At 36.3% G+C, this 23124-nt stretch overlaps 1 protein-coding gene across 23 annotated transcripts in view; it reads left to right on the top strand.

Annotated features, from left to right (window-relative positions):
- The window catches only part of PMS1 (PMS1 homolog 1, mismatch repair system component), a 131444-nt gene that overhangs the window by 56727 nt on the left and 51593 nt on the right, over positions 1 to 23124 (top strand). For 16 of the 23 annotated variants that reach the window (XM_063647707.1, XM_054479380.2, XM_063647714.1 and 13 more), the window contains 4 exons: positions 3678 to 3794; positions 12326 to 12448; positions 13606 to 13749; positions 13905 to 14794. In XM_063647707.1, coding sequence (XP_063503777.1) covers positions 3678 to 3794; positions 12326 to 12448; positions 13606 to 13749; positions 13905 to 14794 — 1274 coding nt within the window. The remainder of the gene's footprint in view (positions 1 to 3677; positions 3795 to 12325; positions 12449 to 13605; positions 13750 to 13904; positions 14795 to 23124) is intronic. The other 7 variants (XM_063647715.1, XM_063647717.1, XM_063647712.1 and 4 more) reach the window with 1 other exon arrangement.

Here is a 23124-nt window from a genome sequence, read left to right on the forward strand (position 1 = left end):
TATTTGAACACAGTTTGAACAGTTGGCTGCCTGTGATTGGCCGAAACTTTGTGATTGGTACAAGAGTAGGTTACAGCCTGTTGACACATCCATTTAGGTTACATTTCACTATGTATGGAGAAACTTATAGGCCAAACGTAAAATATACAAGGAGGCAACTTTAGGCTAAACTTAATTTAACATACTTTATGTCTTTTTTCTTATACAGGTCATTTTGAAAGCAATAATAGTGAAAAGTTGAAATTTAGGATGGAGAAATACCTGAATTATTTTTTAGCTCTGCTATTTTGCTGTGCATTATGATACTAATTATTGCATATCTGTATGAAAATGAATGCAAATTTTTGAGAATGTGTAAATCCTTAGGTATAAGGATCTGCATAATATGATTAAGGTTGTTACCAAGAACTATGTTCTCAAAAATATTCTGACTTTAGGATGCTAGAATAGTAGCTTTCAATCTTTTTGGACTTTACTATTCTAATGTGCTTTTTTTGAGTTGAGAACCCCAGTGTACTCCTTGCCCTCCTTCTAAAAGCAGATTATTTATCTGAATAGGATAAAAATAATTTTGTTTTGTCTTCACTGGTGCCCTCAATTGGAGATTACATAGCGTATCACAAGGCCATGGGGGAGAAAAATGCATTTGTCAGTCAGACCCTTTACTTTTTGAGAATTCCCAATTAGAGTCTGGAGTTGGTTCTAAATTGTTGTTGTCATTGACTAGACAGGGAAGGAATATTGGCAAAGTAAAAGGAGTGAATGTTTAGAGCCAGAAAGATCAGATATTGGTTCCATGACCTACTATTTTTGTTTCTTTGGGTGTAACAATTTCTTTGAGTTTCAGTTTCGTCATCTGTAAAATGAGATAATAATACCTACCTGAAATGATTGTGAAAATAAACAGTAGTTTCTAGAACATTAGTACCTAACAAAGAATAAGGTTTTCATAAATTTCAGCTCTTATCTGATTGGTATCAGTACAACTCTAGGAATAGGTAAAAGATCTTCCTGTTACACTAAATATTGAGTTATTTGTCTTATTGAGTAGTTGTTACACTATCTCTGCTTTCCCAAGCAGGTTGCTGTTTGAGACTCTAAAAACAAAGTGGTTTGCAGATGGCACAGATCAACAAGCAGAGTCATTGATTATTGTCACCTTGTCCAGGAGAGTGCATTCCTTCATTTCTATTCCTGATGTGCCGATTAGAGAACATGAGTCTGTTTACTTCACCTTTCATCTTATTATACGTAATATCATTACCACTACTTCCTGACTACATAGATTCCTGGTTATGGTTAAGGAGTTCCTTTGGCCAGAATCCTTTGGTCCAGTCTCCTCTCTCTTTCTCTGTTATAGACTTCTGCCTCTTTTAGACTGCAGGAAAACAAGACTCTCCCAAGAGTGTGCTGGACATCATTGGTTTTCAAATGGTTAAACAATGCAACTTCACACATGTAGAATGGGAAGCAGAATTTTATTACTCAGTTTCATTAGCTTGGTTCACTGAAAACCTTTCTTCAGTGAACCAAGCTAATGAAACTGAGTAATAAAATTCTGCTATTTTATACTTCCTCCATAATCATCAAATATTTAAATCACTGTTATTTTGCTTTCAACAAAAGACCTCCTTTCTGCATTTTAGAACAAAGGGGAGCTTTCTCAGCCTCCAGCCACTGAGTCTCCAAACCTACTTGCTAATGTACCCATTCTTCCCCTTCAGTTTCCTGGTCAAATGTGTCCTATTCCTGCCTTGTTATTTCCCTGTCTGCTTGCATTTCCCAGCCAGACTTTCTGAAACACTTGTTTCAGAAAAGTTCTTTTTTTTATATCCTCCCCACAGTCACTATCCAAATTGGTTCCGTTTACTTCTCTTGATTGCTGTTTAGCCAGCCACGTCTGTTCCTACCATACTCACTCAACATTGGAAACATATGATGACGACTTTCTTCAAAACGTCCTTATTCTGTGTACCACACTTTGCTGCTGCTCTTTCTGCCTCTGTGACCACTCCTTATAGGTTCCTCTTCTTCCTCTGCCTGCCCTTTTAATGCTGATATTGATGTTTTCTCCCAAGCCCTTTGCACAGTTTCCTCCAGACTTAGGAATTGCTAAGTGAATTTGTTTAATTCTACCTGTACTGATGATTTCTCAAGGGATTTGACTATAATTGGACCTTCTTGAACTGAAGAAATTGCAGTATGTCAAATCTGATTATGAACTTCACAGCCAAACCTTGGTCTAGGCTCTCTGGACCATGATTCTCTTAAAATCTACCCCATGTTGACCTAAAAGGAAGAAGCTGAGGCAGAATTAATATTGGGAGTTTATTTGAACCAGTGTTGAGGACAGCTGCCTCAGACACACTTCCAAATTACCTTGAGGAGTACTCCATTAGGCTTCTGTTACAAGCAGGTTTTTAAACGCAAAAAGGGAGACAAAGAGTGAGTTGATAGAGTTGTTTGTCAGGAATTTTGATTAGTAATTAGCTATACATCGTTGAGCTATAGGGCATGGATTATGGTGTCTGGTGTGTGGCATTGTTAGGTCAGTGGCTACTTGTGGCAGTAGCAAGCAGTATTTTCAATAAATACTTAGCTCAAGGGGGGAAATTACTATCATTTTAATGCCTCTCTGGGCCTGATAATTTAAAAGGGCTCACATTTTTCAGATACAAAGTATTTGTGTGTATATATATATATACATATGTGTGTGTGTATATATATATTTTTTTCTTATTTTCTTTTTTTAAGACAGAGTCGCGCTCTGTCACCCAGGCTGGAGTGCAGTGGCGTGATCTCGCCTCACTGCAACCTCTGCCTCCCCAGTTCAAATGATTCTCCTGCCTCAGCCTCCCGAGTAGCTGGGATTATAAGGGCATGCCACCACACCCAGCTGATTTTTGTATTTTTAGTAGAGACAGGGTTTCACCGTATTGGCCAGGCTGTTCTCGAACTCCTGACCTCAAGTAATCCGCCTGCCTCAGCTTCCCACAGTGCTGGGATTACAGGTGTGAGTCACTGCAACCAACCTATTGTTTCTCTCATCTCCAACGTACTTGCAGTGAAAAAATCCAGCCTCATTATTCAGCTTTTATGCTTATAGATTCAGTTAACATTTTGTGAATTGTCTATTTCAAAGGTACAAAGGTAATTTTAAATTATGATTTAATTAAGAATGCTTTTTCTGAGATTTTTATACCTGTTGGACTGTTTATATAAATCCTATAACATAGCTGATCATCCTCAGTAAAATAGTAATACCTTACTTGAAGCAGCAATTTGTTTTTAAATATACACAGAAGTCTATATTTTGAATGTGAGGATTAGAGGTGGAGAGAGAATCAGTATTTAGTGAAACCATTTTATGCCAGGCACAGGCATATGTGCTTGTCTACATATGGATTTTTGTCTTCCAACAACTCTGAGACATCTTGTAAAGAGGAGAAAACCAAGGTAAAGGGAAGTTAAACAGATTGTACACTGCAACATATACAGCTTCTAAAATTCAGAACCAGAGTTTCTTCTGTCAGACCTCATAGCTCATGAATCTCTTCTAAGTGATACTGAAATTTTAAGCTGAGGATGAATGCCAAATATAGGAATAAAATACTGACTTCTTGAGTTTAGTGAATCTAAATTGTACTAAAAGTTATCTGTATCATTTTTGTCCCTAGGCAGTTATTTGGCAGAAAAGCAGAGTATCAGATCACAAGATGGCTCTCATGTCAGTTCTGGGGACTGCTGTTATGAGCAATATGGAATCCTTTCAGTACCACTCTGAAGAATCTCAGGTATACTGCAAAAATGTTCTCAGATAATTCTGATTTACTAATGAAGCTGTTCACATATTTCCCTTTAGGGGAGTTACAGTGGCAAGAGGTTAGTCTTTTAATATTTTAATCAAATATGTGTGTAAGGTAAAAGAGACAATACAGAGCTTATGTTAAACCTCTTTCCCCAGCCCTGCTTCCCTTTTTATCTTTTCTGTTTGTTGCTTACATTGATTTTCAAAAAAATCATGTTCAATTTAGAATCTTTTCTGTTTACTTTCTACTATAAAAGAAAAATAGTTGGCTGGGCATGGTGACTCACGCCTGTAATTCCAGCACTTTGGAAGTCCAGGGCAGGTGGATGACCTGAGGTTAGGACTTCAAGACCAGCCTGGCCAACATGGTGAAACCCTGTCTCTACTGAAAATACAAAAATTAGCCAGGTGTGGTGGCACATGCCTGTAATCCCAGCTACTCGGGAGGTTAAGGCAGAATAATCACTTGAACCCAGGAGGCAGAGGTTGCAGTGAGCCGAGATTGCGCCATTGCACTCCAGCCTGGGTGACAGAGTGAGATTCCATCTCAAAAAAAAAAAAAAAAGAACCGTTTTTCCCCCCCTTTCCCATTCCAAATATGTACTTAAACTTTTTCTTGATCTATCAGTTTAGATAGTACTTTTTTACTCCCTAATACTGGATGACATTCTTAATTCAAACTTTTCTTCTTACTCCTTCCTCTTTCAATCATATCAGCAATAGTTTTATATTATCAAGCTTAATTATATATATAATTTTTTTCTTCTTTTTCTTTTTGAGACAGAGTCTCACTCTGTCACCCAGGCTGGAGTGCAGTGGTGGGATCTCAGCCCACTGCAGCCTCCATCTCCTGGGTTCAAGTGATTCTCATGCCTCAGCCTTCCTAGTAGCTAGAATTATAGAGGTATGCCACCACACCCAGCTAATTTTTGTATTTTTAGTGGAGACAGCATTTCACTATGTTGCCCAGGCTGGTCTCTATCCTCTGACCTCAGGTGATCTGCCTGCCTCAACCTCCCAAAGTGCTGGGATTATAGGCGTGAGCCACCACGCCCGGCCTCATATTTTCTTACGTAGCCATTTTTTGTCTTCTATCTTTTATCTGAAGATTGATTCTGAAAGTTGAAAACTTGTATGGACTATAAAACAATCTTCGTTAAAAGCCCAGTATTGTAGTAGGATTACATTTTACCTCTAGAGATCCATTGTTATATCTCTTATGCCATGCAAATGAGAATATTCCTAGAGCACTGATTAAATGGAATCTCTGTTCTTGTACTCCCTCAGTTGCTCAAAATTTATCATGTTTTTCTTTGCTTAATAAATGGACTATCTTACGTAGTTTTTCGCTTTTTCTGGGATTTTCAAAAGTTTTTTTTTAATGAAAAAGTTTTCTTCATCATGTTAGCAATAAAATCCAACTCTTAGTCATCCTAGCTGTAGTTGGTAATCCATTTCATTACATCTTTTTGAAGTCATTGTTCTTAGACCCCGCTTATTTCTTATTCGGATCATATCTTAGGCCTTCTGCACAACTCTCATCTTCAGATATCTTTTTATAGGAATGATGGTTGGTTCAATTATTACCGGTATGTCATGCCTTCCTCTTTCTTGGCACTCATACTCATTTTTCTTTTTTTTTCTTTTTGAGATGGAGTCTCGCTTTATCACCCAGGCTGAAGTGCAGTAGCGCAGTCTTTGCACACTGCAACTTCTGCCCCCGAGGTTCAAACGATTCTCCTGCCTCAGCCTCCTAAGTAGCTGGGACTACAGCCACAACACCCAGCTAATTTTTCTATTTTTAATAGAGATGGGGTCTTACCATGTTGGCCAGGCTGGTCTCAAACTCCTGACCTCAAGTGATCTGCCCACCCCAGCCTCCCAAAGTGCTAGGATTACAGGCGTGAGCCACTGCATCTGGCCCCATACTCATTTTTCTGAGGCATATCTTTAAGTAACTTCCACAGAAAGAGGGGACATGAGAGGTAATTTTTCATGTCTGTGGCTGGGCGTGGTGGGTCACACCTGTCCCAACACTTTGGGTGGCTGAGGCACTTGAGGCCAGAAGCTCAAGACCAGCCTGGGCAACATAGTAAGACCCTGTCTCTAAAAATAAAAATACAAAAATTGGCCTGGTGTGGTGGCTCACACCTGTAATCCCAGCACTTTGGGAAGCCAAGGCGGGTGGATCACCTGAGGTCAGGAGTTTGAGACCAGCCTGGCCAACATGGCGAAATCCCATCTCTACTAAAAATACAGAAATTAGCCGGGTATGGTGGCAGGTGCCTGTAATCCCAGCTACTTGGGAGGCTGAGGCAGGAGAATTGCTTGAACCCAGGAGGCAGAAGTTGCAGTGTGCAAAGACTGCGCTACTGCACTTCAGCCTGGGTGATAAAGCGAGACGCCATCTCAAAAAGAAAAAAAAAAACTAGTCAAGCATGGTAGTACATGCCTGTAGTCCCAGCTACTAGGGAGGCTGAGGTGGGAGGATCCCTTGAGCCCAAAAGTTAAAGGTTACAGTGAGCTATGATCATGCCACTGCACTCCAGCCTCGGCCAGAAAGAGACTGTGTCTCAAAACAAACAAATTTTAAAAATAAGTCCAAATTTTCATGCCTGAGAATGATTTTATCTTGCACTTTCTCTTGTTGATAGTCTGACAGACATAGACTTTTGGATTGAAATTAATTTTTGAGGTCTTGAGTATTTTTTTACTATCTATTTTTGCTAATGGGAAACAATGCGTTCCACTTCTTTTTTTTCTTTTTTTTTTTCCCCGAGACAGTCTCTTGCTCTGTCACCCAGGCTGGAGTGCAGTGGCACAATCCCGGGTTCAAGTGATTCTACCTCAGCCTCCTGAGTAGCTGGGATTGCAGGTGCACACCACCACATCCGACTAATTTTTGTATTTTTAATAGAGATGGGGTTTCACCATGTTGATCAGGCTGGTCTTGAACTCCTGACCTCATGATCCACCCGCCTCGGCCCCCCAAAGCGCCCGTTTCTTTTTTCTAGATGATATGTTTTCTTCTGTTTGAAAGTTCTTAGGATCTGTCCTTTATCCTTACAAGGATGTGTCTAAGTGTGTGTCTTTTATTATTTGTTTATTGTGCTGAGCATTTGATGTGGATCTTTTGAATCTGAAAGCTCATTTCTTTCTCAGCCCCAGGTTATATACTTCCATCCATTATCACTTCGATAATTTTTATTTTTTATGAACCTCCCTATTGTTATTAAGACCTCCTGTTAATTTTCTCCTATTGTTTTTTCTCAGGTTTCCCATCTTTAATTTTTTCCATAAGTTTTGAGAGATCTGGTTTTTAAACCTTCTATGGATTTTTTTTTTATTTTAAAATTTATGTTTAATTTCCAAGAGTATTTTTTATTGCTTTTTCATACGTACTGTTTTATGGATACAAAACTTGGGTCTCTCTAAAGATAATTGTTTTTGTTTTTAAATTATTTGTTCCTTTAATAATTTCTGTTTATTAGGAGGTCAGTTTTGTTTTACTTGTCAGGTCTTTTTCCTTCAGTCCTCTAATTCACTTGTCTTTCTCCATGAATAGGAAATCTAATTGGGAACAGGGTGTTTGTGGCTGGGCTTATTGACTGTCAGGTTCCACTTGAGTGTTGAGTAATTAAGGTCCTAATTCTGTTCCTGGAGTTGTGCTAAGCAGTTGGCTTCTTTTCTTCTCCCATTTTTTTTCATAATTTGTTGAAACCTCTTCTGCTACTATGTCCCTTCCCATTCTCTTTGTAGTATTGAGTTCTTAATTATTGCTTATCATTTTATTAAAATCTTGGATGGAAGCTTGTACTCAGGTAATGCTTGGGATTTTCTTTGCCGGGGGACAATTCAGGCCAACCTTAGTGGCCACCTACAGTGTTGGCCATGATGTGACATGGGTCCTATTTTTCAGAGCTCCCTAAAGAGTTGTTTTCTAGTTTTGACACACTCCATTGCTACTTCAAACTGGTTACGGTCGCTGACTTGGGATGGCAAGGGTACTGTCTGAATTCTGCTGGATTCCTCGTAGCTTCGTGGTACTTTGTTGCCTACAGTGTAACCCAGGCAGCTTATGGCAGGAGATCTAGACTTGATACCTTTACCGGCATGCCCTGGATATTCTAGCTATCATAATTTAGTCTGAAGACTAGCAGTGTTGGCATCACCTGGAAGCTTATTGAAAATAAAGAATCCTGGGCTTCATCCCAGATCGACTGAATCAGAATCTGCATTTTAACAAGGTCCCCAGGTGCACATTCAAGTGTGAAAAGCACTGATCTAGACTTTGGTCAGCTATGATTTCATGAGTGAATGAGACTATCGCATGAATCAGTCCTGTACTTGGAAATCTTTTCCTCCCATCTGTTTTGAGATGTGTTGCCAGATCTGTGCTTGCCCATTGAATTTTTATTTTCAATGGGCAAGCACAGATAGAATTGCATAAAGACTCCTAGTAATCCATCATAGATATGAGAATTTTTGCTGCACCTCTATGTGGTTTTTTTTTCATGGTGGATTGAGGGAATTTGGCAAGCATGTGTTAGTGTTCCAGTTCCATGGGCTGTCAGAATGATAAACTTTTGAGTGTCTCTCTGGTGAGAGTGATCATCTAACCAAATCCCTCTTCTGTTATTGCACTGTGTTGTATTTATGTTGCCACCAGCTATCCATTATCACTCCATTCTTTCTGGACTTGTATGGTTGAAAGAGAATGGTCCTATATCACAGTTTCTTTGAGCCCTTTCTCCATCCCTGGCCAAAAGCAATCTTAAGTTGTTTTCCACTGCCAGTTAGTGGTTGTCCTCATTCACCTCACTTCTGTCCCCATTATATGCCTTTAAGTTGTGCAACTTGGCCACCAAGGCCTCTTGACTAGTCTGGGATGACAGTGCCATTGGCCGTTAGGAACCTTGGATGTGGAGAATCTTTATATATCTCTTCTCATAACGTGAGGGTACCTTTTTTTTTTTTTTTTCCGTCTATAGGGACCCCACATGGGAAGAACTAATTATTGGTGGTGATCTCAACAGGGCCACTGCTCTGGTGGCTTTTGTGAGACATTTCCCATCGTGACTTTGTGGGCTTGATGGAGCTCCTGAAGTTATCCTTTTTGACATCTGTCTTCTTTTTGACATTTCCATCTCTGCATTACTTTATGCTAAGTTCTGAATAAATTCCTCATCATTGCCTGATTTTAATTCCCAAAACTATATATTTTGTTTTTAGGATTTACAATTTATTTGTTTTCATATTCTTCTCTTCTAAACTTGATTTATAGCTACCAATTCTAATTTCTTTACCTTTTTTTAAGTGTACGCTACTTTTCTTTTTTAAAAAGCACGTTACATATACTAATAATTTCAAAGTCCTTTTCATATTGCTCTGTCGTTTCTACTTTCTTGAGACAAAATTATCTAATTCTCTGATATTTTATATGCTTTGAAAATTTAATTTCAAAATCATCTTGAATGCAGGTTTATTGTTTTTGTTGCTTTGTTTTTGCTTTCCCCAACTTCCACTTCCTTCCCATAGTTTGGCAGATAATTCACTCGCCGGCCCCAATTCGACACCAGGTATCATATTAGTAATTCATGCCTCATCCTGCCAAGCTTTTACAGGCCCCTTTTCTTGCCAGTTTGGCTTAGCCTTGTTCTTGGTTTGGAGTTGTTTCTGTTCTTTCTTGTGACTCTGGCAAGCAGCTCCAGACAGTGGCTACAGTATTATTAAATTTTTTTTTTTTTTTTGGAGAAGAGGTGCTATATGAGCCCCCTTTTTTAAATGGAAAGACAGATTTCAGTCCCCTGTCTTGAGTGGGGTGTTTTCAGTCCTTATTTCTGTACCGCAATTTAATTTCCAGCTGACACATCTTGTTTCTGATCCTAGACCACATAGGACATTTGACTTTAGCCGTCACTCCCTGTTAAATGTTTTGCAGTCATAACATCTTTAACTACTTTTATGTGGGTGGCCTTTTGAAAATTTGTATTTTATCTATCACTGTTATATATTTTCAGTTGGAATGGCGGAGAAGGGGATTTCACATGAACTTGTTTCACTGTCCGGACCAAAAGTACTTAAATTACTACTGTAAAAATGTAACTTCATGGTGTTGTGGAGGTTTACTGAAAGAGGAGAAGGATTAGTGTTAGGAGACTAGCCAGGGTTACATCAATATAATCAGGGTTAAGAAGAGGAAATGGGTTTGACAGACTGGGTAGCTGGCAGAGCCCTTATCATAGTAAAGGAGTATAGGAGGAGCTAGCAGGATAGAAGTAGGATGAAATATTTTACCAAGTTTTGAATGTGATGAGATTGAGAATATTTTTGTGACAGCCAGTTGAAGATGGTAAGCACTGGGGAGTGAAAGAAATAGCAGCTATACAGCTATATCTTAGCATCACTGGTGTATGGGTAGTTGTTGAAACTATAGGTGTGAATAAAATTAGGAAGAGTAACTAGAGAGCAAGAAAAAGGGGCCTGATAATGGAACTTGGGGACCATCATCATTTATACGGGGTAAGGAAAAGGAGAGAAACCAGCAAACCAGAATGAAGAGGAGGCATCAGAGAGGAAGCAGGAAGACCAAAGGAGAAGGATGAAACAGATTCATTTAGTGAGACACTTCCCAGATGAGAGAATTGTGAGGGTGTCAGGCTGCAGGGAGTCAAATAAGAGAAGGGCTGCGTAGTGTCCCTTGGAGTTGGTTATTGAAGTAGAAGCCTGCTTATACGGGATTAGAGATGAAGGGAAGAGAGGGGTGGACCATAGTTGAGAAGCAATTGGGGAGGAGAGGTATTTGTATTTTGCCTTCAATTTTTGTTATGCTTTTTAGGAAATTGATGAATACACTTGGGTACAGAATTTTGTAAAGTCTTATCTAATTTTCAATTTTGTTGCACTGATTTGGTGTCTCGAGTTATTTTTCCATGAACTGGCCTGATTTTCACTTTTTACAGCATTTTATGAGTCTACTGTTTTATTTTACTTTGCCATGTAACTTAAACATAGTTTGTTCTTAAGATTATCCTAAACCATTTTTAAAGCTCAGTATCTAGAATAGTAATTATTAAGTGGCCAACCAAGATAGTGTGAAAGGAAGTCACTAGCAATATTACATATTTCTTCTTCATTTTATTCTTTATTCTTATCCTCTCAGGGCAGACTTTTTTTAAAGTCACAAACCCAGTAAGTCTTTCAGAAGCCAAACAGGTTCTCCCTGATGCCCAGCAGGTGCTTTAAGAAGGGTCTCATGTTACCTGGTAAATTATACAACCATTTTTAAATGCTATGAAGTTTTGCAGTTAATTAAGTAGTATCAGTTTATAATGGATTATACAGATTAATTTATTTTTTCAAATTGGCACAATTTGGCATTGTGACAATAATGCACTTAGTGTTCTAAAACTGGTAATCCATCTCCTTAAACACTTATTTCCAAGGGCAGGGATAGCCATAGACATAGGTGGCAGCTTACAGGCTATGTTAATAAGGAGCCCCACGGTTCCTGCTTAACTAAAAATAGTACCCCCAGTGACTTGCTTATTTTTCTCAACTAAGCTAAAATTTTACTATGAGTGTTCCTTGACAGATTAATAACACATCTAGTTCTAGTTGTTTCTGATAAGAGATTTTAAGCCTATATTTTAAATAACTTAACAAAAATCACATAGCTAGTGGTAGAACTGGGATTCAAACCTTGTCAATCTGGCTCTGTCTTATATTCTTAACAGTATAGTATGTTGTCTTTAGCTGTGTTCATTAACTAAAGATAAAAGTGGGAGCATGTTTTCTGCTTCCTATCCCTTCAATATCTTTCTCTTCTCTCTGGTATTCTTTTCTAGCATCCTTCTTCATTTTCTCTTTCCTCTTTATACATTTGTAAAGTAGAGAAAGATAGCTTATAAATAATCAGTAAAATTTTTGTAGAAGAGTTTTCTAAACAAAAATGAAGCTAAAGTATAACAGTGCAATCAGTATTTAGCCCTGAGGAAGTTAATACAGAGTAAAAGAGATTTTTTTTTAACTCAGAAATGAAAACCCAGTAAGATTGGCTTTATATAGCATACTCAGAATGAAGATAGAAACAGCAACTTCTTTATAGGAAAAGATGGTTAAAGAGAAAAGGACAAACAGCCAGAGAAAAGTCACAATGTGAGGAAAGAAACTTTTAAAAGACAGAAAAAAGGTTGAGTAGAGAGTGAATGCTGTATGTTCTATGACAGTTAAATATCTGAAAGTATAACCATTCATGAAGATTTTATAAATGCCAGTTTTTCCTTAGAGTTGCAAAAAAAAAAAAAAAAAAAAAGAGGCAGACAGCACCAGTGTAGCATGCTTTACTATTTTATTTAAAGTTAATACTTGAGACATGGTTATCAGGAAGTATATGGCTTTTTAGACCTTAAGATGAAAATCTGTTTTTTAATTTTTTTATACCTTTCAAAGTTTTGTATATAGCCGGACCCGTGGAACTACACTGTTGACATTGCATATTCTGTAATTATTATATAGATTTATCTCAGTGGATTTCTTCCAAAGTGTGATGCAGACCACTCTTTCACTAGTCTTTCAACACCAGAAAGAAGTTTCATCTTCATAAACAGTCGACCAGTACATCAAAAAGATATCTTAAAGGTAATATGCTTTAGAAAAAAAAATTATTTGAATTGGAAATTTGTCACATTGTAACAAGGACTACTTCCAAGAATTTGCTCTAAAATAAAGAAAAAGAAATACAATGTCATTTATTAAGCATTATGCATGATAGAAAGACATATGATGTCTCTCTTATTCTTCATGGCAATTCTGGACTGCATTATCATCCCCATTTATAGTGAGGAAACGAATGTTCAATGTTTCTCTTAGGCCACAGAGCCAGGAAATTAAAGTTAGAGAGTTAATAGTTTTTTTTTTTTTTTTTTTTTTTTTTGAGACGGAGTTTCTCTTTCCAGGCTGGATTGCAATGGCATGTGGCGTGATCTTGGCTCACTGCAACCTCCTCCTCCTGGGTTTGAGCAATTCTCCTGCCTCAGCCTCAGAAGTAGCTGGTATTACAGGCACCTGCCACTATGCCTAGCTAATTTTTTTTGTAGTTTTAGTAGATATGGGGTTTCACCATTTGGCCAGGCTGGTCTCGAACTCCTGTCCTCAAGTGATCTGCCCACCTCAGCCTCCCAAAATGCTGTGATTACAAGCCAGAGCCACCGTGCCAGAGTTTTGATTTGAACCCTAAGCCTTTAGAACTTCCATGACATTGTGATTTTTAATTATTAAGCCAGTTTTATTGCATGTTTGTATTTGTTGTGAATGTTTGTGCTTCATTTAGGTTCAAGGCTTCCAAAGGAGTATTACTACTTAGTTAATGCTTTTCTTTTTTTTTTTTTTTTGAGATGCAGCCTTGCTCTTTTGCCCATGCTGGAGTGCAGTAGTATGATCTTGGCTCACTGCAACCTCCATCTCCCAGGTTCAAGCAATTCTCCTGCCTCATCCTCCCAAGTGTCTGGGATTACAGGATCCTGCCACTATGCCCGGCTAATTTTTGTACTTTTTAGTAGAGACGGGGTTTCATCACGTTGGCCAGGCTGGTCTTGAACTCCTGACGTCAAGTGATCCCCCCGCCTTGGCCTCCCAAAGTGCTGGGATCCTAGGCATGAGCCACTGTGCCCGGCCATGATAATGCTTTTCCTGATAAGCAGTTGCATCTACTCAATTTCTCAGTTGAATTTGCTGGTTTTTATTGTACTTTTTAATTACATATAATTTTTTCTTTTATTTATTACGTGTATTTGTAGTTAATCCGACATCATTACAATCTGAAATGCCTAAAGGAATCTACTCGTTTGTATCCTGTTTTCTTTCTGAAAATCGATGTTCCTACAGCTGATGTTGATGTAAATTTAACACCAGATAAAAGTCAAGTATTATTACAAAATAAGGTAACTTTTCAGATAATTTTTTCTTACGCTATTTATAAACATATATTCCTGTTTTCATATAAAAAATATTTGTTTATATTTTTCTTTTTTATTATGTAAAATCTTATCTATTATTTTCATAATTTCCCCTAACATTTGTTAATTTGTATTTTTAGGAATCTGTTTTAATTGCTCTTGAAAATCTGATGACGACTTGTTATGGACCATTACTTAGTACAAATTCTTATGAAAATAATAAAACAGATGTTTCCGCAGCTGACATCGTTCTTAGTAAAACAGCAGAAACAGATGTGCTTTTTAATAAAATGGAATCATCTGGAAAGAATTATTCAAATGTTGATACTTCAATCATTCCATTCCAAAATGATATGCATAATGATGAATCTGGAAAAAACAATGATGATTGTTTAAATCACCAGATAAGTATTGGTGACTTTGGTTATGGTCATTGTAGTAGTGAAATTTCTAACGTTGATAAAAACACTAAGAATGCATTTCAAGACATTTCAATGAGTAATGTATCATGGGAGAACACTCAGACGGAATATAGTAAAACTTGTTTTGTAGGTTCCATTAAGCACACCCAGTCAGAAAATGGCAATAAAGACCATATAGATGAGAGTGGGGAAAATGAGGAAGAAGCAGGTCTTGAAAACTCTTTGGAAATTTCTGCAGATGAGTGGAGCAGGGGAAATATACTTAAAAATTCAGTGGGAGAGAATATTGAACCTGTGAAAATTTTAGTGCCTGAAAAAAGTTTACCATGTAAAGTAAGTAATAATAATTATCCAAGCCCTGAACAAACGAATCTTAATGAAGATCCATGTAACAAAAAATCAAATGTAATAGATAATAAATCTGGAAAAGTTACAGCTTATGATTTACTTAGCAATCGAGTAGTCAAGAAACCCATGTCAGCAAGTGCTCTTTTTGTTCAAGATCATCGTCCTCAGTTTCTCATAGAAAATCCTAAGACTAGTTTAGAGGATGCAACACTACAAATTGAAGAACTGTGGAAGACATTGAGTGAAGAGGAAAAACTGAAGTAAGTTTCCAGAGCTTGCATGTGACCTGAATGTTCAGCTATTTCCATTCTATATGACTCACTGTTTAAAAAGAATTTTTTTCACTTCTTATTTATGGAAAAGCAGATCGTAAAATACCTTTGGCTTGGATAGAGTACCTTTTTTGGTAACACTTTTTTTTTCTGCTGATTTAGGTTTTTTGTTGGGATGGGGGCTTGTATTATGTTTTTTTGTTTAAGCCTTAACTGCTTTCTGATTTATTAAGTTTTTTGCTAAAGGTTTTCCATTCATCTTCTCAATTTCAAACCACCATTTATCGTCTATTTTTTTTGTTTTATGTTTAATAACTTTTCTGTTGTAGAACTTTTTTAAAAAGCTTTTACATTGGAACAGTTGTAACTGGTGTTTTTAATATCTTAACTATTCCCTTTCTTAAATTGGTCTCCAAAATATGTAATACAACACAAAAAATTTTGTATTATTGGCGATTCAATTTAGTGTTGTTCATTTATACTGTTTTTCTATTCAGTATAACTTAAGACTTGCTTCTAAGATGTATTATTTATTATAACTTATAAACTATAGTGGGGTATTTTTATTATGTAAATAGGTGATTTGATCTGTCTTTGATTAAAATAGTACTTGCCATATTTAAATTAGATTTTCTGAATAAATGTTCCAAAATAATATGATGAATGTTTTTAATTGACTTAGGACACTTAATATAAACACAAAATATTATGTTCTGGTGATCTAACCCAGCAGAAAATGAGAGTGAAATTATACCTCCAATCATATACAGGTATCTAAGTATCTCAATATTATGTCAAATGTGTGGACAAAATTTTAAACGTAATCCATCATCAGGAGTTTATATTTGGTGATAAACTACCTAGATACTTGACCAATTTTTTTTTTCATTCTTTCCTTAGCTTATTCAGTCTTATAAAAACAATATCAATTTAAAATGATAAAGACCACTATTAACACCAAAATGAAAAGCCTCCATAAAGCTTTTCAGCCTTTTTTTGTCATCTTTTTTTTTTTTTTAAGTGGGAATGGTTATTGTATTTTGTTCTTTTGGAAATATCCACAAAAGTAGACATTTTGAAGTATAAAGCCATTACCCCATTTCACCACCCATCATCTCATAGTCAGTCCTATTAGTCCTGTTTCATCCATACTTCCATTCACTTTCTTTCCCTTTCTTTATTATTCTGAAGCAAATCATAGGCATATCATCTATTTCATTATGTACCTCTAAGAGATAAAGATACTCATATTTTAAACATAACCATAATACAATTGTCATAACTTTTTTAAAGGTATCGATTCCTTAATATATCAAATACTCAGTGTTCAAATTTATAATTGTTTCATAAATGTCAGATTTTTAAAGATTTGTTTTGAATTATGATGCAAATAAGGTTCACACAATTGTGATTGTCTTTAGTTTTACCTAAATGACACAACTATGCAGTTTAAAGGTGAGGGGACTTAACTTTTAAATACAGTAAGCCCACAAAAGTTGAACTGCATTGCCCAGGGAAATGAACTGAGAATTGTCTGAGAATAGGAAAAAACCATAGATGTTTCAAGTTCTCATGGAAATAGGGACAGTGTACAAGCTTATGATGGAAACTTTTCTTGCTGACTGTTCCTTTGCAGCCTCACAACAGCAGGTATCATTTCAGTTGCCTTTTGGGGAATGTCTGCATTGTTTCTCCTTGTGGGTCCCAACGTGGCAGGTTACTAGGATTATGATTAATAGGCCTCATCTAAAAATCCATTTACCATAAATTACCGGAATATTCCAAGTAATATTCTGGAATCAAGCTTACTTTCTCTCACATTGCCATAAAGTAGACAAAAGAGGCATTGATGGTCAAGACCTCTGAAGCTTCACTTGGGTTCTAATCACAGTTCTGTGTTAGCTTTGTATTAAAAAGTGTGGACGGTCTCTCATGGATTGTTGTGAGGATTAAATAAGATATTGTGTGTTATGATACAAGATCAATTACTAACACATAGTAAATGATTGCTCACAATGTCAATATGATCAGTTTTTAATCTATGAAAGGGAATTTTTCTGTTGAGAACATTTCTCATTTGTTGAGTCAAGATTAAATTGAATTTGGAGGCCAGAAATAGAAACCTATGAAGAAAATATAGGTATCTTGGGATCAGAGTTCTAATTGTATGTCACAGAGTGCTGTGTTAGAACCTTTCAGAGCCAGGGGTCCTGGGACCATGATCAGCTGAGTCTAGTAGCATCATGATTAGTGAGAAGGTAGAGCAAAAATGATGTAACACCCAAGAATCATACTAGCTACCATTTCTCTCCCTGTCTTTATCTTGGAGTTCTTTCTATGACCCTAGATTCTCTAAGGTATATTAAGAGATATGAGAGTAGACTCCTCTTCTGTAGACTTTCAGTCCATCCTTTTCTTCTTTCTTCTTTTCTTCCTTTTTTCCTTTTCCTTTCTTCTTCTCTCCATCCCTCCTTTCCCTTCCCTTCTTTCAACTAGGAAATATTAAGGGTTTTCTGCATATAAGGCCTGAGGTACTCTAACTAGTCACAAATAAAACATACTTTCCCAACTCATGAATGGTGTAGGCTAGTAAGGAAGATTCAGTTAAACAAGAATGTGATGAGCTTTAAGATGTAAGTTTTAAATATAAGGAATTAAGGGAAAACTTGGCAGTTGGACTTAATATTATCTGTGGGACAGGTAATGCTTCCCTGCATAGAAATTAACCAGAAGGATTTTAGGGAATTGTGTAGGTTGGAGGAACAGTATATGAGAAGGCTCAGAAGCTAGAAGGAACATGGTGTTATTAAGGAAATAAGATTCTATGACAGGAACAGAATACGAGGGAGTATGTGTAAAGAAAGTTGGGGGAAGGTGGGGGATGGATAATGGAAGGATCTCAAAGCTATAACAAAGAGTTTGAATAAGGAGTAGGATCAGGATTGTTCAGCTTTCTGATGAGAGCTTGGGACAGATTTTGGAGTCAGGGAGTTACTGACATTGTTTTAGTTCTTCCTTTCTGGAGTTTTTTTGTTTTTTGTTTTTTTCCTTGCTCGACTTTCTTCTAGTGGATTAAAATCCAGATTTGGGCCATGTGCCCTACCACTGGGGTCTCACTCAGTTGATGTTAGCTTGAACTTTTCATTTGCAGTAGTTATGAATATATTGCTATTTAAACTAAAAAAAATATTGCAATTAGGGTATTATGAAAATGATAAACTTTGTAACTAAATGCAGTGTTTAGTCACAAGAAAATTATTTGAACTGACTTCTGGTCAAATCAGGATTAATATTTTCCATTCAAGTTACTAAATCCCTTCTTGACATTAAGTACAACAGTAGCAGCTGCTTTTACTTAACATTTACTTAATATTCCTTTGGACATAACTTTTTATATTTCCCAAAGATGAGTACCATATGTGAAAATTTGCACATTATAATTAATTACAAATGGTGACCTTTGTTTTGAACTCATTTTACCACTGCACAGGAAAAATCTTTAATTTGAATGTCTAAGAGCTAAAAATACTATTTCTAGGACCTGTTGAAAGTAAACTCTTGAAAATCATGTGTTTTATATAGCTAATCCAGAACCTCAGATTCTAAGTAGAAAATAACTTTAAAATTGTGAATATGGCAAGGTAAGTAACCAAAGGAGCCATTTTTTTAATGTACTTTACAATGAAATAAGGTCTTTTTTTAACAATCTTATTCAGGTAACATTTCTTCATTCAGCAGACAGGTACTGAGCACAAACTACATGCCATGCTGTGATCTCTTGTCTTTTAAATCTCACTTTTAACAGCACTGTTCTCTCAATAATATTTTTATTTCTTCACATTCCGTATTTTTCCTTGAGATTATTATATGCATATAATGAAATTCAGTTAGTGTTTTAAGAGTATGAGACTAGAAATAACCTTAATTCTCTAGTCCCAAGTTTAAAACTTTCTTAAAAGGTAATCTTTTAGCAAAGTTACTTAATTTCCAACCATTACTCCCCCCTTTGTTGTGAGATTTGTGTTTCTTGGTAGAAAATAATGAGAGCAAAACATTTATCACCATTTACTCTGTGCTAAGTAATATTCTAAGTACTTGGCACACTTTAACTCATTTTATTTCTCACAACAAAACTGAAGTAGATGTATATTATCCATATGTTACAGTTGAGCATGAGACACAGAAAGATTAAATAATTTTCATAGGTTTACAGAACTACTAAGTGACAGAACCAAGCCAGGCTGTCTTCAGAGTCTGTGTTATTAATCACCACACTTTGCTGAACAAATAACAGTAGTTTCCAATTCTGGGTATGTACTGTAATCACCTGTGGAGCTCTGTGACAACAGCTGCCCAATCTCAACCTAGGCCTAGAGAATTAGAAGCTCTGAGGGTGGGATCCAGGTATCACTTTTTAAGAAAAGGGGTGACATAACCGCTGTGCTAGGTCTTTGGCCCCGGAAGTTTCATTTTTCTCATATTGTTGACAAAAAGATCTCTTAACTTTCTACCCAGTGTAATTTTTTTTTTATTCTTGAGTTCTTAGAATCTATCCAGTATAATTTTTCGAACATCCATTATCTTGTACCTTTGAAATTGAGTTAAATTAGATGGTTTGGGTGTGTTTAGTTTATCCAAATTTATCTTTTCATTGATGACTAAAATGAGAGTTAAAAAAATTAACAATTAGCTAATCACATACTTTGTTTTGTGATTATTGTAGTGACTATAATTTCACTAGCAGTTACTAAATGAAGTATTATATACATAAATTTTCTTTAATGTTGTTCAGGAAATTGTTTATTCCATGTTGATGTTAAAGCAGATATATAAGGAACACTTCAGATCTGGAACTGATGCATTTCTTTATTCATCCTCTCTTTTTCTGATTGTTTGTGGCCCAACACTTTCTTTCTTTTTTTTTTTTTCCATTGTTTAAGGAATTTTTATTAAAGCAAGAATTTTATAATCCAAATTACATTTCCTTGCTCAGTTATTAATTCTGTTACTTAGAACTGACATTTTGAGCTATTCCACAGTAAAGAATTACAAAATTAAAGAAAGGAATGCTTTAAATTTTTGTACTTTGCTGAAAATTCTTTTTCCCAGGGTCTATAAAACATTAATTTGTTTTTATATTTTACTATTTTTTTGTGTTTTGTTTTGTTTTGTTTTTAAATCAATAATTAATCTAGGACTAGCATTATGTTTGCTAGACCTGGCATTTGCTCGATACATAAGGTTCAAAGTTTCCTTTCCTTTTTTTATTTATTTTATATTTTGCAATTTTTTTTTTCCATAATATTTAAGTTTTTCGATGTTTAGATATTTTTCTTCAGTGAAGCACAAGTTTCTTTTCGTGGTCCCTGATCAATTTTAAACAGTTGGAACACCGGTGGCACTGTTAACTGCTTTCTGGGCAGCCTCTTTAGCTTGGTGGGCTTGTAGTACAGCTACAGCTTCATCAGCCTTAGAACGGAGTGACTCTGGAGACTCGAGCATATGAAGAAGTTCTGAATTATCAGTCTCCAACAACATGCCAGTGATTTTACCAGCAAGAGTAGGGTGCATGGCTTGAATAAGAGGAAACAGCCGTTCACCCAACATTTGCTTTTGCTCTTGAGGAGGGGCAGATGGCAACATGGAAGCAGTCAAAGGTTCCTGACCTTGTACATGAACAGCAGACTGTTGCATTGTAGCTTGTGGCTGTGCGTTAAGATGTTGCTGAGGATTGCGAACTCCTGCAGCATATTTATACTGTGGAACGGTGCGGACAGCAGGAGTAGCTGCAGCAGCTGCAGCTGCAGGACGTGGACCCATTGTCTGTGTTGATGTCCCAACACTTTCTTAAATGGTTTTTTTAACTGGGTAAAATTACCTAATATGAATTGCAGAGATGTTAATGGTGTAATTTGATGCATTTTCATACATGTGTACACACACATAAACATCACCCCAAACAAAATAGAGAACATCTCCATCATCCCAGAATGGTTCCTCATGCCACCTCTTAGCCAGTCTCCACAGGCAGCCACTCTTTTGAGTTTTGTTACACTAGTTTGGTTTTGCCAGTACTTGAACTTCACATATGTATAAAATCATGTGATGTGTACTCTTTCGTATCTGGCTTCTTACCCTCAACAAAAATATTTTTGTGACTCATCCATGTTGTTGAATCTATGTGTAGTAGTTTTTTTTTTTAATCAAAGAATAATATTCAGTTGTATAAATATACCAAAATTTGTTTAATCAGTCTCCAGTTGATGGACATTTGGGTTGTTTCCAGTTTGGGGCTATTATGAGTAAAATTGTGTTGTTTACTTTCCAAATATCTGGGGCTTTTCCAGATATTTTATTTCTAATTTAAGTGTTTCATGGATAGAGAAAATGCTAAGTTAGATTTCAATCTTTTGAAAAGTAGTGAGAATTAAAGCCCAGTATATGTTCTGTCTTGACAAATGTTCCATGTTCACTTAAAAAGAATCAGGATTCTGCAGTTGCTAGATGGTAGTGTTCCAAAATGTCAGTTAAGTCTTAAGTAGTTGATAATATTGCTAAAATCTTCTATAGCTTTGAGGATTTTTTTTTTCTTTTTTTTTGAGGAGGATCTCTAGTTCTGTCAGTTACTGAGGGAGGAGTATATACTGTTGCAACTCTGGCTTCTTATGCTTACTATTTGCGTGGTATATCTTTTTTTCAGTCTTTTAGACTATCCTCGTCTTTATATTTAAAGTGTAGACAAAGTTGGTTGTTACTTTTTAAATTCAGTTTGATAATCTTTGCCTTTGAATTGCAATATTTAGTCCATGTAATATAATTGATATGGTTGGGTTTAGGTCTGCCATTTTCCTATTTTCTGTTTGTCCTATCTCTCTTTTGTTCTTTTGTTCCTCCTTTTTGGGGGGAGAGGAGCCCTTTAGGGTTAAAAGAATATATTTCAGTATCTAATTTTAATTTCTTTATTGAGTTTCCATTAGTTTTTGCTTTGGTGATTACATTATGCATCCTTATAATCTACTTGGAGTTAATAAAATGTAAAAACCCTGTAAGTATAATTTCACTTGTATTTGGTGTCACTTTCCTTAATTGTGCACATATACTGGCAACTAATTCTCATCTTAATCCGAAAACATCTATTTCATCTTCATTTTTGAGGGACTTTTTTTTTAAATGATATAGCCAAATTCTGGGTTCTTTTGCCACTTAAAAGATTTCACTGTTGGCCAGGCGCTGGCTCATGCCTGTAATCCCAACACTTTGGGAGGCCAAGGCAGGTGGATCACCTGAAGTCAGAAGTTTGAGACCAGCCTGGCCAACATGGCGAAACCCCATCTCTACTAAAAATACAAAATTAGCCAGGGGTGGTGGTGCACCCCTCTAATCCCAGCTACTCTGGAGGCTGAGGCAGGAGAATCGCTTAGAACCTGGGAGGCAGAGGTTGCAGTGAGCTGAAATCGTGCCACTGCACTCCAGCCTGGGAGACAGAGAGACTGTCTCAAAAAAAAAAAAAAAAGATTTCACTGTCATCTGGCTCTGCATTGCTTTTTACGATATCCCTTATTTTTGCGGTTTCCTATTTGTACTGTTTTTTTCCTCTTTATTTTCAGGATTTTATCTTAATCTTTGGTTTTCAGCAGTTGAATCTAATATACCTTCCTGTGAATCTCTTTGCATTTATTCTCTTTGGAGGTTTGCTGACCTTCTTGCATCTGTAAGTTGTATTTCTCCAAATTTGCTGATTATCAACCCTAATTTCTTCACATTTTATTTTCTTTCCCAGTTTTCCATTGTTTTTCTGGGACTCCAATAACATATATATTGGATTGTTTGTTTTGCCTTAGGTCACTGCAATGCTTTTCCAGTTGTCTTCACTTTTCTGTGAAAACAATACATTTTATCATTTCTATTGTTCTGTCTTGAACTTTACTGACCCTTTCTTTTGCCATCTTTTATCTGCTGTTAAGCCTACCTGGTGAATATTTAATTTCTGATATTGTATTTTTTAGGTCTAGAACTTCCATTGTATTTTTTTTATAATTTCCACTAATCTGTTGAGATTCCCGCTTCTATTTTCTCATTATGATAATCTTTTAAGACCTTAAACATTTATTAAACCTGTTTTTAAATGGTTTTTTGGTAATCTTGACATCTGAGTCATCTTGAGGTTGGCTTCTACTGACCACTTTTTCTTTTGACCATGACTCATTTTCCTGTTTTGTTAGAGTGATAACTTTTGATTGTATAGCGGGCATTGTGGGTGATATGTTTAAAACTCTGGATTCTGTTATCTTCTTCTGAAAAGTGCTGATTTTTGTTCT

The sequence above is a fragment of the Pongo pygmaeus genome, chromosome 11 (assembly GCF_028885625.2).
Source record: "Pongo pygmaeus isolate AG05252 chromosome 11, NHGRI_mPonPyg2-v2.0_pri, whole genome shotgun sequence".
In the NCBI taxonomy this organism is placed as follows: Eukaryota; Metazoa; Chordata; class Mammalia; order Primates; family Hominidae; genus Pongo; species Pongo pygmaeus.